This window comes from Zalophus californianus, chromosome 5 (assembly GCF_009762305.2).
Source record: "Zalophus californianus isolate mZalCal1 chromosome 5, mZalCal1.pri.v2, whole genome shotgun sequence".
NCBI lineage: Eukaryota > Metazoa > Chordata > Mammalia > Carnivora > Otariidae > Zalophus > Zalophus californianus.
This window is the reverse complement of record NC_045599.1, coordinates 57,490,147-57,504,969: the sequence shown is the minus strand read 5'-3', so window position 1 is coordinate 57,504,969 and position 14,823 is coordinate 57,490,147. Positions and strand designations below refer to the sequence as shown.

Below are 14,823 nucleotides of genomic sequence, written 5' to 3'. Positions count from 1 at the left end.
TGAGGGTCCATTTCTGGGCTCTCTATTCTGTTCCATTGATCTGTGTGTCTGTTTTTGTGCCAGTACCACACTGTCTTGATGATGACAGCTTTGTAACACAGCTTAAAGTCCGGAATTGTGATGCCGCCAGCTCTGCTTTTCTTTTCAACATTCCTCTGGCTATTCGGGGTCTCTTCTGGTTCCATAAAATTTTAGGATTATTTGTTCCATTTCTTTGAAAAAAGTGGATGGTATTTTGATAGGGATTGCATTAAATGTGTAGATTGCTCTAGGTAGCACAGACATTTTCACAATATTTTTTCTTCCAATCCATGAGCATGGAATGTTTTTCCATTTCTTTGTGTCTTCCCCAATTTCTTCCATGCGTATTCTATAATTTTCTGAGTACAGATCCTTTGCCTCTTTGATTAGAGTTATTCCTAGGTATCCTATGGTTTTGGGTGCAGTTGTAAATGGGACTGACTCCTTAATTTCTCTTTCTTCTGTCTTGTTGGTGTATAAAAATGCCACTGATTTCTGTGCATTGATTTTATATCCTACCACTTGACTGAATTGCTGTATGAGTTCTAGCAGTTTTGGGGTGGAGTCTTTTGGGGTTTCCACATAGAGCATCATACCATCTGCAAAAAGTAAGAGTTTCACTTCTTTGCCGATTCAGATGTCTTTTATTTCTTTTTGCTGTCTAATTGCTGAGGCTAGGAGTTCTAGTACTATGTTGAATAGCAGTGGTGATAGTGGACATCCCTGCCGTGTTCCTGACCTTAGGGGAAAAGCTCTCAGTTTCTCCCCATTGAGTACGATATTCGCTGTGTATTTTTCATAGACGGCTTTTATGATATTGAGGTATGTACCCTCGATCCCTACACTGTGAAGAGTTTTAATCAAGAAAGGATGCTGTACTTTGTCAAATGCTTTTTCTGCATCTATGGAGAGGTTCTTGTTCTTTCTTTCATTAATGTATTGTATCACATTGATTGATTAGATTGCAGGCTTCTCTAATTAGATGCTGTTTATTAAAAACGATCATGGGTATAAAGTTGGAAGAAAGGAGTTATTGATGAAAATGCAAAAGGAGACAAAATTTTAAGCCATAAAGCCATTCAAAGGCAGCTTTTTGCAGACAATTAGAGACAGAATGTGTTTACAGAAGTGTCAATCTCCTTCTCTGACTGGTATAAGAACTTGTGGGAAAATTTATAACAGCCATCTTTTTGTTATTTTTTTTTCTTACCATAAATATATTTTCTGTGTAATGCATATTTGACAAAGTACTCTTTCAAAATATCTAGACCTCAGAGGTTACTACTCTGTTTTACAGATTTTATAACTGTTAATCTCTAGAAAATTTGGCTTGCTAAATTGGTTGCCTTGCTTGGTAATTGGGCATCCAGGACAGTAATATTCAAATTACCAACTCCAACTTCTGAAGCACAAATTCTTGTGTGGTCTCTTAGCCAAGAAAGCCCTCAACATTGATCTCTTTTCATTCTCAGCTTCAAGGTAGAAAATCCACTGATCTTCTAGAGTAGTCACTTACATTAAACCAACATGATGAAGGACTGTCCCACCAGTTCACCCCCTTCCTCCCCACCTGCAGACTCTCCCGCTGCTCCGGGCCATCTGAAAGTTGCTTCAGAGAAGCTTGCTTCTCTTTCTGTGCCAGGATGCATGTGGCACTCTCTGAAGTTCAGTAATTCCCTAATTCCCAGGGCTAAGTTTGGGTGTTTGTCACTATTATGATTTTTCCTAAGAAGTGGCATTCCAGCATTCCTCAGTTCAAGGAAAAAAAACAAAACAAAATCACAGCTATCTATTTTTCCCCATTCAGTTTTGCTGATGTCTTCCCGTATCATAACAGCAATCCCAATGTGGGCTCTGCTCTCTGTCCTTGGGGCCATCAACTCCTCATTGCTGACACTACTGAGCACCTAAGGGCTGCACACTGTGCCAAGTCTGTTATGTCACTGATCCCACTTGATTCTCAGAGCCCAGCCACAAAATGAGTATTATCATTTTCAGGTGCAAAAGACATTTCAAACGATCTATTCTTTTCCTCAACTTTGAGAGTTTTCTCAAGCTGTCCACATGCTGCAGTTATTCTGCTGTCGTGAGTTCATCTACATTCTATAATGTCACTATTTCTTTCTCCCTCTTTCGATATCAGTTGTCTTTCAATGTTTTGTCTTTTTTCACTAAGTCCATGTCTTGTTCAATTCCTTGAAAGCATGAAAGAGCTTCAGCATAAAAATTCTTCTGTCTCCTGGACTAAGAGTGTCCTTAAATATTAGTTTACTTAATGTATATTTACAACTTAAATTCATTTTCCTTTTTTTCGCAATAAAATACTTTTTTAAAAATATTTTATTTATTTATTTAATTGCCAGAGAGAGACACACACAGTGAGAGAGGGAACACAAGCAGGGGAAGTGGGAGAGGGAGAAGCAGGCTTCCCGCGGAGCAGGGAGCCCAATGCGGGGCTCCATCCCAGGACCCTGGGATCATGACCTGAGCCGAAGGCAGTCGCTTAACCAACTGAGCCACCCAGGCGTCCCATAAAATACTCCTTTTTGTTTGAGATTATTTTCTGGCTCACTCATTTGTAAATGTAGATGTTACCAGGGTCTTCTCACTGCTCAAAGATAGTATGGCTTTTTCTCTCTCACTGCTCTCAAGAGATTCTCTCTCTGCAGGGAGAGAGATAGGACACCTTACCTTACAGGGGGAAAATCCTATGAATGACAGTGAATTTCTCATGAGACACCTTGGGTACCTTCTGATATATTCCGTAAGTCCTGAGACAGAGGACTGGCTAACGATGCCATATATTCTCTGTACTACTATTCAGTTCTTTGGGAGGAGACCGAGGGTGGTGGAGCTGGGGTGTGGCTGGCCTCAGCCTGGGAGCCTTCTCTCTGAATTTGTTAAGACTACTGGTGAGTATGACACGACGGACTCTGAAAAACAAACTGAGGGTTCTAGAGGGGAGGGGGGTGGGGGGATTGTTCACCTGGTGATGGGTATTAACGAGGGCACATTCTGCGTGGAGCACTGGGTGTTACGCACAAACAATGGATCATGGAACACTACATCAAAAACTAATTATGTAATGTGTGGTGATTAACATAATAATAATAAAAAAAAGACTACTGGGGAGTAACATAACATTAAAAAAAAAAAAAAGACTACTGTGTCTGGGACTCATTCAGCCAGCTAGGAAGATTGAGCTCTTTTATAGAAAAGTCCTCATATTTCAGATCATTCCCCTAATTCAGGGTAGACTGGCCACACTGACAAAAAAATGAGAGTAGCATAATCCCCTTTGGTTCATGGTCTTCTGGTTTTGTGGGTCAGCAAGTTTCTGCTGAATACGTATTCATCTCCAGTCTATAGCTTGCCCTTACACCTCCTGCCCTCCTCATTAGAAAACCCTCAGAAGAGTAGGAAAGAAAAAGGAAGGAAGGGCGACTTCACAGTTCTATCGCTTCTTCTTCAATATTATTGGCTCGGCTAAGATGGAGGAAAAAAGGCTCCAGATAATTGCTTCTGCCCTTCTCCCAAGCCCTCTCATGACTTCGGCCCTGGGTCCCAACATCAGATGGATTTTATACCAGTGTGCTCCAAAGAATGTCCTCCAAATACAACACAGCTCCATGCCCCGAGACTGGACAGCTTAGGGTTGGTCCAAATTGTGTCAGGTTGGCTGACAATCTATAATTCTGTGTAAAATTAGAGCCCTAGCATCAGTGTAGAGGATCGTATGTTCAGGCTTTTTTTTTTTTTTTTCCACTTCCTGTATGTTTTGCCTACCATTTGTTTAAAGAAGAATAAAGTGGAAAACTTTCTAGTTCAGCTAATAAAAATTCTTTGTCAGGCTTATGAAAGAAATTTCTTCTAAAAATTACTCATTGCTGCCTTCTAACATCTTAAGTTCTGAACAAATCCAAATATTTGAGCACCTATCATACACAAGACACAAGAATATAAAAATTTAAACAACTTATTTCCTGCCCTGGACAATATTATAGTGAGGTGAAGGAAGCAGGTAAGTACACCAATGATCACAAAAGACGAATCTTCAACTTAAAAACTTCCATGTGGGAAATTTCTTAGGTATTGGCCAATGCAAAAACCCACCAAATGCTTCCCGTCAATAACAGTGTCACTTTCGATGCACAAAAAAAGACACACAGCCCTTTGCATGCCAGCATGGTGGTTGGTAGAGGGTGGTAGCGAAATACAGAGGAGAAAACATCTAAATTTGGCCAGTCCTTCTCCTGGCAACCAGAAAGTTCAGAGTAGTCATGCAAGCTTAAGAACAGCTCAAAACCAACCAGTCAGGAAAGGAGGATTTCTCCTGCAGGCCTAAATGAAGAGTATGTAAGGGAGAATATGTTCTTGGAGAGGCTAAATCCATTTCATTAGCTCTTCTGTTCTTTCTGTCTAGAAGAACATAGAAACAGGTGCCACTCAACATCCATTAGCCACCAAAAAATCAATTCATAAAGCACCCGGTTTAGAAAGTAGATGACACAAGGAGATCCAGCTTCTTAGAGAAACAGGATTTCAACTCCGATCTGAGGAGTCCCTCTGGCTCCAACTAGGTTGGTGGCAGGCAGACCTTTGCGAGTCCACAGGGCCCCTTGATGGTCTCCAAAGGTGAAAAATCATTTAACGTCTTTCCCATCTCTGAGCCTTACTAAAGCAGATTTGGGGGCAATGATTAAGGGAAAAATCTGCAGTCAGATTTGTTAATTAGAATGCTGGTAGTTGACTGTCATACTATCCGATGAAGCATCTTCAGGGGATAGGACAGTTTGCTCTAACCAGTGGTAGGTGGTTCACATACCTGTATCTTGACCACACGCTTTTCTTGTTCATACAAATATGATTTCCTAGCTTCGTACTCTTTCCTAAGAAGGGATCCTGCACTTGTGGCTTGAAGGCGAAGAAGCAAATCATCAGACGCAGACCACATCTTCTTGCGAACATAATCTGTTGTGACTTTCTCAACAGTGTCCTGGCAAGAGATATTTCTTATGGTTACACTTCACACATCAGGTGAAAGGAGCATAGAGAATAGCGTCTGGAGATTATATCTCTGAGAAAACGATACGGGTAACTCTTTCTGGCCTGGTTTAAAAACAGATTTGACCGGAGCCAAGGGATGAACTGGCTTAGCTTCTTTCTAGCAACAGGCTTTTGGAATCTTCTGAACTTGGTGCTGAAGTGCTCTGAGAATTTGGTTGAGTGATCTCAGGACCTGGAGGTGGAGGTGCCGGCAAGGACCAGGTGTGAGGCCTGAGCTCCAGAACGTAAACGGGACAAGGATGATTACAGTATGAATATGCATATGCATCACCTCCTCCCTCCCCAGGGCTGCCGAGGAAAAGACTGCAGTGGCCATAAGTCTTCTGGCTCCTCTGCCCCCTTTCTTGTCCAGGTCAGAGTAGGCAGACCTCTGCAAAGAGCCAGGAGCTCAAAATAAACTGGGGGGAAAATAAAAGACTTGGGGCAGAAGGAAAGGGGGTGGGAGAGGAGAGACAAGCACTACCATGACCAGACAGGGGCAACTCTGTCTGAATGAGAATGAACGAGGGAAAAGGAGGAAGGGGGGACTGTGAAAATCTGTATGTGGATTACGAACTGGGTTTGCTTTTTATGTTCTTTGAGAGATGCAAGCCAAGACTGGACTCACTTCTATGGCTGATGCTCTCATCCGGTGTGACTGCAATCAATGGGGGGCTAATTTAAAAAATTAAAACTGACATCATAAAAAATGCTTAAAAACCTTCAAAAGAAGACATTTTCACATTCATGAAATCAGTACTTTTAGACTGTCTAGAAGAAATAATTTTTTTAAACAGTGTAGATCTTCCACTTTTTAATAATCCTAATAGAATGATGCTTAGTTTCACAAAGTTACTCCTAAGGCATCTTTGGACACCACTGGAGCTATTGTTGGCTCCGAATTATAACCCTTTGATGCTGCTTCTTCACAGGTCCAAAGACCAAAAAGATAGGTCTTTTCAACTACAGCACCTGGTTTTTACAGTTTCATTTTTCTACAAAGTAGCACTGATAATGCACTGCCACCTTAGTATTTTCTTGTAAACTGTGGCAATCTTGAATATTTGAAATTAGTTAATTAACTATCTTCTTCACTGTCTTCTTGTCATTCAGGAGTTCTGGTGGCACTCTCAGCCCCAGGCCATAGATTTTTCTTGGAGTTTTAGCAAATATACTGGTGATTCCATCCACAAAGTTGCTATACTGCAGTATCTTTGATGCTGGTGACTTTTAGCAATTTCGTAAGACCTACATTTGTGTGTTCTTTCTTTCTTTCTTTCTTTTTTTTTTTTCCAAAATGGGACTAAACTATTACTAGTATTTTCTCTTTGAACATACTACAATGCATGGATCAAACAGCAATATTCACATCTTGTGGGTCCAACTTTGGTCTCAAGTCCAAAGCAATCTTGTGAACATCTTTTCAAGAGTGTTTCCCCCCAGAAAGCATTCCTGACTTTTTAAAGGACATACATGTTTCTGTGGTAGGCTGTGAGGGGGAAAGAAATAAGACTTTCCAAATACTGATAACCAAGAAATTATTACTAATTGAACTTTTGTGTCAGGGCAAACCTGAAGATTGATTTCTTAGGATCATGTACCATTCCAAACAAGCTACAAAAGCTTTCTTCCCCTTGATCTGTCTGGTGGTGGTATGCCAACACAGAAATAATTGTAAAAGTTAGTAGCCATGCAACCACATCCAACTGCATTCATGAAGACTTTACTCTATGTCCAGCCTTCGATAAATCCATTATTCCCTCCCATCACTTCCATGATTCAAAAATAGAAAAGCAATCCACTTATTTTTTCATTAAACACGAACCTCCTACCTCAATTTCTTTTGCCATGAGCCATGATTCTTTAGGCAAATATGGTTCAGGTGTGACCCAGGAACTCTCTTCTGATTCGATGTTGTAGTAGTACTCATATTTATCCTGCAGGCTGAGTTTGAGCCAGGAACCTTCAGTAGACACTAAAGAAAAGAAATTTGTTACATTCTAGAGTGAAACACTGAACCCTTCAACATTAATGCAGTTTCTCCAATACACAAAATAATCCAATAAACAGTTTTTCACCAAGCATTCAAATGGCCTAAATAAAAAAGAGAGAGAGAGAGAGAGAGAGAGAGAGAGAAATGACTCACTAAAATGAGTGAATTCTATGTTTTCAATGGCAGCTCTCAACTCAGCCAAATCAAGAGGAGGACGGAGGGATGTCTAATGCTAGGGCTCTGGACCTCAAACTTCTCAGGAGGATGAGAAGAGTCACAAATGGCCAACAAGAAGGAAAAGCAAACAAAGAATATTATGTCCCTGGGAGATGTGAACAGCATGAAAAATGGACAGAGGAGACCAATGAGCAAGAATCTTCTTTGCTTAGAAAGTCTTCCAGCAACTTCTCTGAGAAGGAGCGACCTGGAAGGACTGTGACTCTTTATTTAGGGAAAGCCAATGATCTTCATTAAACCAATGCAGAAGTGACTAATCTTTACAGACAACTTCATCTAAAGTAAAAACTGGCATATGCAAACACTAAGGTCACTAAGTACAGAGAAGGAAAATGTCCTGGTTTGACTCACCTTGCTCTACATAACCACACAAAATGAGAAAAAAAAAATTGCAGAAAGGACTTAATTTGGCGGGGAGGGGAGGATGTACTAGAAAAAAAAATCTATGGCACTCATGGCTTAATTAGTTAAGAAGAGTATCTCCTCCTCAGGAATCCATGGGCTTTATTTCCTATTTAGAAATCTGTTTATTTTGCTGAATGGCCATGATTCCTGTCCCAGACCAGCGAGGTAAAACAACCACAAAAATAAACATAAACGTGATCTGACCTAGATCAATCTAAACCAGCTGCTGTCAAGTGAGCCTTAGAGTAAACGTCTTTATAGGGAAATCAAAGTTGAAGTGAATTTCCTTATAGAATATTTAAATGGATTCAAATACCTAAGCAGGGGTAACTTCAAGGTCCTTGAATGTGTGTTGATTCTTTATTTGGTTTTAAGTGCTTCTCAACTGTTCTGTGTGTCACTGCCCAGGAAAAGAGATGTTATCTCTTTCCAAACGGGCAGACAGCTGTTATCTGTGTAGAAATGTTGGCCCTACTAGAACCTATATTGTACAGTCAAATGAGGATGATCACAGGTAATCATTATGGATCTAAGGTAACTCCTAGGTTTCTGAATTGGGAATCTGGGGATACATGACTACATGCACCAGAACATGGCACAAAGGAAGAGGAGTAGGCAAGGGTCGTGGACAGAAGATTAATTAAGCTTAGGCCAAGATGGACTTGAAACTGAACTTAACCCCTGCATTAGTACTGTTGCATAAGTCTTTCTCCATGAAGGATGAGGTAGGGGACACTACAGTGACTCTGGATGAAGAGATGTGAAGGGAACAGGGAGGAGCTCAAAGGTGAGCAGATGCCAATTTAGAAAGAATGGCCAATAACCCTCCTCACACTTCATTAATGGGCAATTTGCTGAATTGAGGGGTGGAATCTCTGAGTTGGAAATACATCAGATAAACTTAGAAGTACACAGTGTACTATGGGAAAGACCTCCAGTTGAACTAAAAAAAACCCTTTTTATCCTCCAATTCTACTTCTTAGGCCATTCACATAGCTTCCCAAAGAAGAGTAGTCCATGACCTATGATGAGGTGCAAACAAACATGAGCCTGTGAGTCAGGAGACACTTGGATCCTTGATAGGACATGAAGTGCTCAGTAACCATCTACCAAAGGAACGGTGGCCTATCAAAAATTAACCTCTTTGGGTTTGTCACAGTCTCCCTCTGACCACAATCTCATGAATATGTTTCTAAATCTGAAAAATGAGTATAAGGCTCATGATCTGAAAGCTACTTTCCAGAGCTAACACTTCAGGGTCTGCCATTGGATTGAACAGGCATAAATACCTCCTGAGGTTATTGATCTGATCCCTTGGAGACCAGTTCATTCTACTTTATTCCATATTTTCAAAATTACTCTTTACTCCTACTTAAGATTGTACAATCATGTACCATTTGTTTCAAAAAGGATAAAGAGAAATATTAGTGTCAAAATCAGTTTGTATCACTAGAGAAATGGATCAATAAGCAAGCCCTAGATAAAGCAAAATCTCCTTAAATACTGTATTTTCTCAAGGTTATGATAACACCCATGCATAACCACCAAGTTAATCTGAGCTTTTCAAAAAAAACCTACGTCTAAAAAAATATTTTATTTTTTCTTAAAGATTTTATTTATTTATTTGAGAGAGAGAGAGAGAGAGAGAGAGAGCACAAGCCAGGGGAGAGGCAGAGCGAGAGGGAGAAGGAGACTCCCCGCTGAGCAGGGAGCCTGATGCAGGACTCGATCCCAGGACCCTGGGATCATGACTTGAGCCGAAGGCAGACGTTTAACCGACTGAGCCACCCAGAAGCCCAAGATAAAAAAATATATTAGAAATGTTCATTTTAAAGCAGTATTTGTCTTAAAATTAATACAATACCACAGACAGCGTCATATTCAAAATGACATTTAGTTGGTGTTAAATGACTAAAAAGCTTACCACTTTTAGATTTGTGCTCTTTTGCCTTTGCAAGGGCATGATAGTACCTGTCAGCACATTCAGGGATTATGTCATTTGTGTTAGACATAGAAGACTTCAAGACAGACAAAATATCACTTGGCTTTTCTTTCTCCAAACACTGATTAACATCGATGACCAGTGTAACCCCTGCATCATGGGAAAAAAAAAAAGTTTCTGTTAATGGTTATCTTCTACTTACCCTAGAGGTGCGCAAAGATGTAATTCAATCTTTCAGGAATGCATTGGCATTAAACCTTTTGTACCCTTTCAGAGTATGCAACACATATACCCAAGACAGTCACCAACTCACCTACCAGCCAGTTTAGGTTGTAAGAACAAGATCCCACAGAAGCACAGTTTATTAAAAATCATGGTATTTCCAGGTTACTCTCATGTGGTGTGAAGACACTAGGTCCTACTCCCTGTAGTGATCTCTAAGAGGAGTAAATGCATACGAACAGTAGATATGCAGTCCTTACAGAGGTCACTGATCTTAGGAAGACATTTATTTATTTTAGAATAAGTAAAAATCCTGATATTTTCTTGTATAGCACTAGTACACGTCACAAGATTTGTCATTAACCACCTACACACATGTTCTAGAAAGGCAACAGGTATAGCTGGCAGGCATACAATCCACTTAATTCTGAAGCCAGTTTAGACCTAGAAAACATCTTTTCCCATTTTAAGTTTCTGTCTCTCCCCATAAATCAAACCACACTGAACTCTTGGCTGTCTAAACAAAGTTAACATGGTGAATTCTTTATTATCCACTTTAGTTCCAGCTAAGAATATTCTGGCCTAACCAATGAAAGTACTGTTTTCACAAACCATAAATGCACTGAATTAGAAATCTAGAACAAAAAAATTGAAGGAACCAGGTCAAAAGACAAAAAAAGTTTTTGATGAAAAGGGAAGAGGTGGATATTCTTTTTCCTTTTTTTTTCTAACACACACATGTCAAACTCTACCATACACATGCTTAATGGTATATTGATGTCATCAAATTATGTTCACATGTACATGGAAGTACAAAAGCTGAAGGGGCAAAAAAATGGAGTTTGACTTTCAACAGCGTAGAATCAAGGTCACACAAATCTGGAAGAGTACATAAAGAATCAAGAACTTCTGTAGCAAACTTCAACTGCTGCAAAACAAAAGGCAAAGCAGTATGCTCTTGTGTTTATAAGAGTTAATAGGAATGGATCAACAGTTCCCCTTTCCTCTTCTCCAGGAAAGCTTTTGAGGATGGGACAAATGTGTTCCTGGTGTTTGAGAGGTTTGTGGTCTCAAAGAAGCAGGAGGAACAAGTAAATGACAAAGAATCCTCATGTGAATTACATCTGACAGCTTCAACTAACCCAGTAGAATGGTGTATTCCTTAAAAGATGGGTATAATAAAGGCACCCATTTCTTGATCTAGAAATGTGCTTTATCATGGAGTACTGACCGGCAAGTGGTGGGTCCACAGGTTCATTTTCTAGGTAACTGAAACTTCCTCTTCCTCTTAAAAGAACCATTTTCCATGAAAAGTCTAAAGTCCCAGAGAAAACCCTAAGAGAACAGTGTCTCTTCCTGCTCATCATTTTATCCACAGTCCCTGGTACACAGTAGGTGCTTAATGTTTGCTGAGGCTGCCAGAAGAGTCCTTCTTGTCACTATACTGTGCTATAATACCCTGAGTCGTTGTAGTACTATGGAGGTGTTTGGGCTCCTTTGTTCCTGCACCAAATGGCCTCAAACCCCTTTGCTTTTTCAATTCCTCCTCCTGCCCCACCAGTTCTCTTCTTGCTGCTGTGTGCTTGCACAGAGCAGCCAACACCTGACTGCCTGGTAATCCGTGGCTTCTGACGTGCTCTGAGCTGGGAAGAGACATAACCGAACTTGTTAGCATTATGCCTAAGAGAAGAACACACAGGCTCCACGTATCTGTCTGAGGTGTATCAACGAGTAGAGGAAAGCAGGTCCAGGGGCACAGGCTTTGAGACATCGACTTTGATTGCTTTTTTTGCTTCATCTGTGGGATGTGGTTTAGTTCCAGATAACTGAAGATGTCAGATAAATGGTCTACATAAAGTCAGGGATGTTTGTCGTTAAAGAACAAATTAAGACACCTCCCATAAATCTCCTAAGAGACCCGAAAGAACTGTTTGTGTTATATCTTAAGCCATATACTGGCAGTCTTTCTCATGTTTTCTCTCCTAAGAGGTGAAATAATCCCTAGCAGGGCAAAAAATTGGTTCTTGGGGGGAGGGGGCAAAACATCTTTTTGTGTATAAAGCATAGGCCTACATATGGTACATGAACAGATACACAATTCATCTGTGGTATTAAAATATCATGGTGGGAAGTACTTAGGGAAAATCTATCTGGAAAGATTCCTTGGGGTACAATGATGGGAGAAGGTTGGGAAATACTGCTCTCAGGAGTCAAAAGTAGAGACAGACCTACTTTAAGAAAGCAAGAGGCTCCGGTGGACATGAACATGGGCCCAAATGTAGGAGACTTGAGTTACTCTGCCCTTTTAAGTCTTGTCTGTGGTAAAACATATAGGGCAACACTTTTTCTTTTATTGGATTATCTGGGAGTGGGTTTGAGGCTTACAACATGTGACAAGAATCTGTTTCAAGTCTTCATACAAAGAATGAAGAATGCTTTTAAAGGTAAGATTAAACTCCTTTTTGACAAACTGGGAAATTCTCATCTTGATGTCAGAATATAGAAGGTTTTACTTCAGAACATCTTTTTGGTATTATTTATCATAGAAGATACTACGTCAACTCTTCCAAGGCACAGGGCAGAAGTGAAAGACAGGATTTTAAATGTGTAGGTCGGGAGTACACCATCACACAGAGTTGAGAAAGCCTCTGCCTTTCAGAGTCAGTAGAACCATGAGTGTCTCAATGGAAAAAACAGAACCAACTTCACATTTTCAGGCCACAGGTAGGAAGAACATGAATAAAATGAATGAAATGACTTCTAAATCGGTTTGATTTCTAAGAGAAAAAGGGTAACCCTTCTAGGCTGTTTGAGTGCCTATTTTTATCACCTCCTTTCTTAAAAGTATTTCTTCAAACTATGGCTTCCTTTAGGTTTATATTCAAATTTAAAGCTCTTAGGGACACATTTCAAATTTATTTTATTTTTTCTTAAGGAGTAGAGTGCTAGAACGGAAAGACTTCAAAGACCCTAAGGGTATAAAAGTTCAGATTGGAGAAAGGCACATATTTTTCCAGGCTGAGGAAACAAAAACCAGATGTTCCCCAGGGATGCTTCCAAAGTTTAAAAGCACATCTTTGCGGGCAAGACTAAGGTATCTCAACAGCATTCTATGACCTTACAACAGGATACATCCTAATTGTGCCATGAATGGACAGGTTAATGAACAACACTTCCAGGAATCTTCATTTAGGTAGTTTATTTGTATATGTAGAGTGTTCGTGTATCATTCTTGAAGCTACTCTAGAATGCCATGTGATTTTTCATACTATTCCTCTATGAAAAGAGAGGCTTAGAATAAAATGAAAAGCTTAATCATTTGAGCCAATGAGGGGATTCGGCCAGGCGCAGAGTATGTCTATTCCACTTAGGCATTCTAGACCTGGGGAAGTCATCGTGGCTGGTTTGAGGACCCACTGGAAGAGAGAGCTAAAACCCCACTGATCACCTGACCTCCATGAGCCCCTGCTCTGACTGGTGGACCACAGGGATGTTTTGGGTTTCCTGGAATTAGTATCCATTCAGAGCCAGTGTCCTATAATCCCTGAAATGTCTGATTATGTCCTTTGACATCAGCACAGCCACCACAAAGATCGTAGACCTCTTTAGGGGAAGCCTGGAAGAAAGATGAACTGTGTAAAGTTTTGATAGTGTAGCAGTCCGTTCTCAAGAGGACTGGGTCTCCCCTTCATTCAAGGGGTTCTTGGTCTGTAAATGATTAAACACGGGAATTGATTTAGGGGACAAGACTCTGTGCTCTTGCTATTCAGGTTACACTTTTGTTCATTTGACCTAGAACTCTTCTTCCACTTGTACAAATCAAGTATGAATTTAGGAGACGGTCTGTCTCATTTCTAGGAACACCACGGTCAATCAGCCAATTCCACTGGTCTCTGTGAGTCAGACTATTCTGAGGAAGGCTTTGACTCTGCATCCATCACAGCAGCCACACGCACTTGCCTTTGGTGATTAAGTGCTGCCACCTGACCTCTAGGGCCCACCGCAGATTTCGGACTTGCCAGCCTCTCCACAACAGCATGAGCCAATTCCTTAAAATAAATCTCCCTCTTTCTCTATGTATGTGTGCATATAGATACTACATACTTTCCAGAGAAACAACTATTTATCTACAAACACACACACATACACACACACACACAGATACACACAGATATAGGACTATATATATAGCTGTTTCTTTTTCCCCCCCAGAGAAAAATATGTATGTAGTTCTGTTTCTCTGGAAAATCCTGACTAATACAATGGAAGACATGGAAGGGAGGAAAGGCATTTACTAATCAGATTGGGCTAGTTTCCTAAAGATCAAGATAAAAAAAGGGCTTGCTCACACTATGAATTTCAGAGTTTAGGAACCATTTTTTGCTTTCTGGATTTTGTTCAGCAACACCCTCACATTTCACTAGTTAGCTCCTAATCACTGAAAAGAGTGCCACCACCAGTGAAGCTTATTTTTGTACAGACACTCAACAACTGAAATTGCTACGGATCCAAATCTTTTCAGATATTAAAAGTACAGAAGTTAAAAAATTATTTAAATAAAAAAGTAATTCAGTGGCTTGACCAGCAAGGCACATGGGACCAGCAAAAGGAGATGCGGGCTTACATTGTTTTGCTTTGTCCTTGTCTGCGTTGGCCTCATTGACCGCGAGCTGTATCTCATCCAGCCAAAGAACTTTGGAAACACTCTCCGAGTCCTGGGAATATTGCCACAGAATAAAAGGAAGAATAGTGAATGATGATGAACAGAATCAGTAACTGCTTTTCAGGAGCCCATTTTTATAGTTCCTACAGACTCTCATTCAGCACCTACCAAGCACTGTCATAACACTGTACAAACTATTAACGAAATAACCCCCAAATCCAACCTCTTCTCCCTTCTCTACTGTCACCCCTTTAGTTCAGCCTACCATCACATCCCACCTGGACGGGTGCATTG

General features: G+C 40.4%; 1 protein-coding gene across 7 annotated transcripts in view; it reads right to left on the bottom strand.

Moving 5' to 3' along the window:
• IQGAP2 (IQ motif containing GTPase activating protein 2) overlaps positions 1-14,823 on the bottom strand; it is a 289,377-nt gene that overhangs the window by 60,497 nt on the left and 214,057 nt on the right. For 5 of the 7 annotated variants that reach the window (XM_027604836.2, XM_027604837.2, XM_027604838.2 and 2 more), the window contains 4 exons: positions 14,491-14,581; positions 9,627-9,794; positions 6,900-7,042; positions 4,847-5,017 (listed from right to left, as the gene is read on the bottom strand). In XM_027604836.2, coding sequence (XP_027460637.1) covers positions 4,847-5,017; positions 6,900-7,042; positions 9,627-9,794; positions 14,491-14,581 — 573 coding nt within the window. The remainder of the gene's footprint in view (positions 1-4,846; positions 5,018-6,899; positions 7,043-9,626; positions 9,795-14,490; positions 14,582-14,823) is intronic. The other 2 variants (XM_027604841.2, XM_027604842.2) reach the window with 1 other exon arrangement.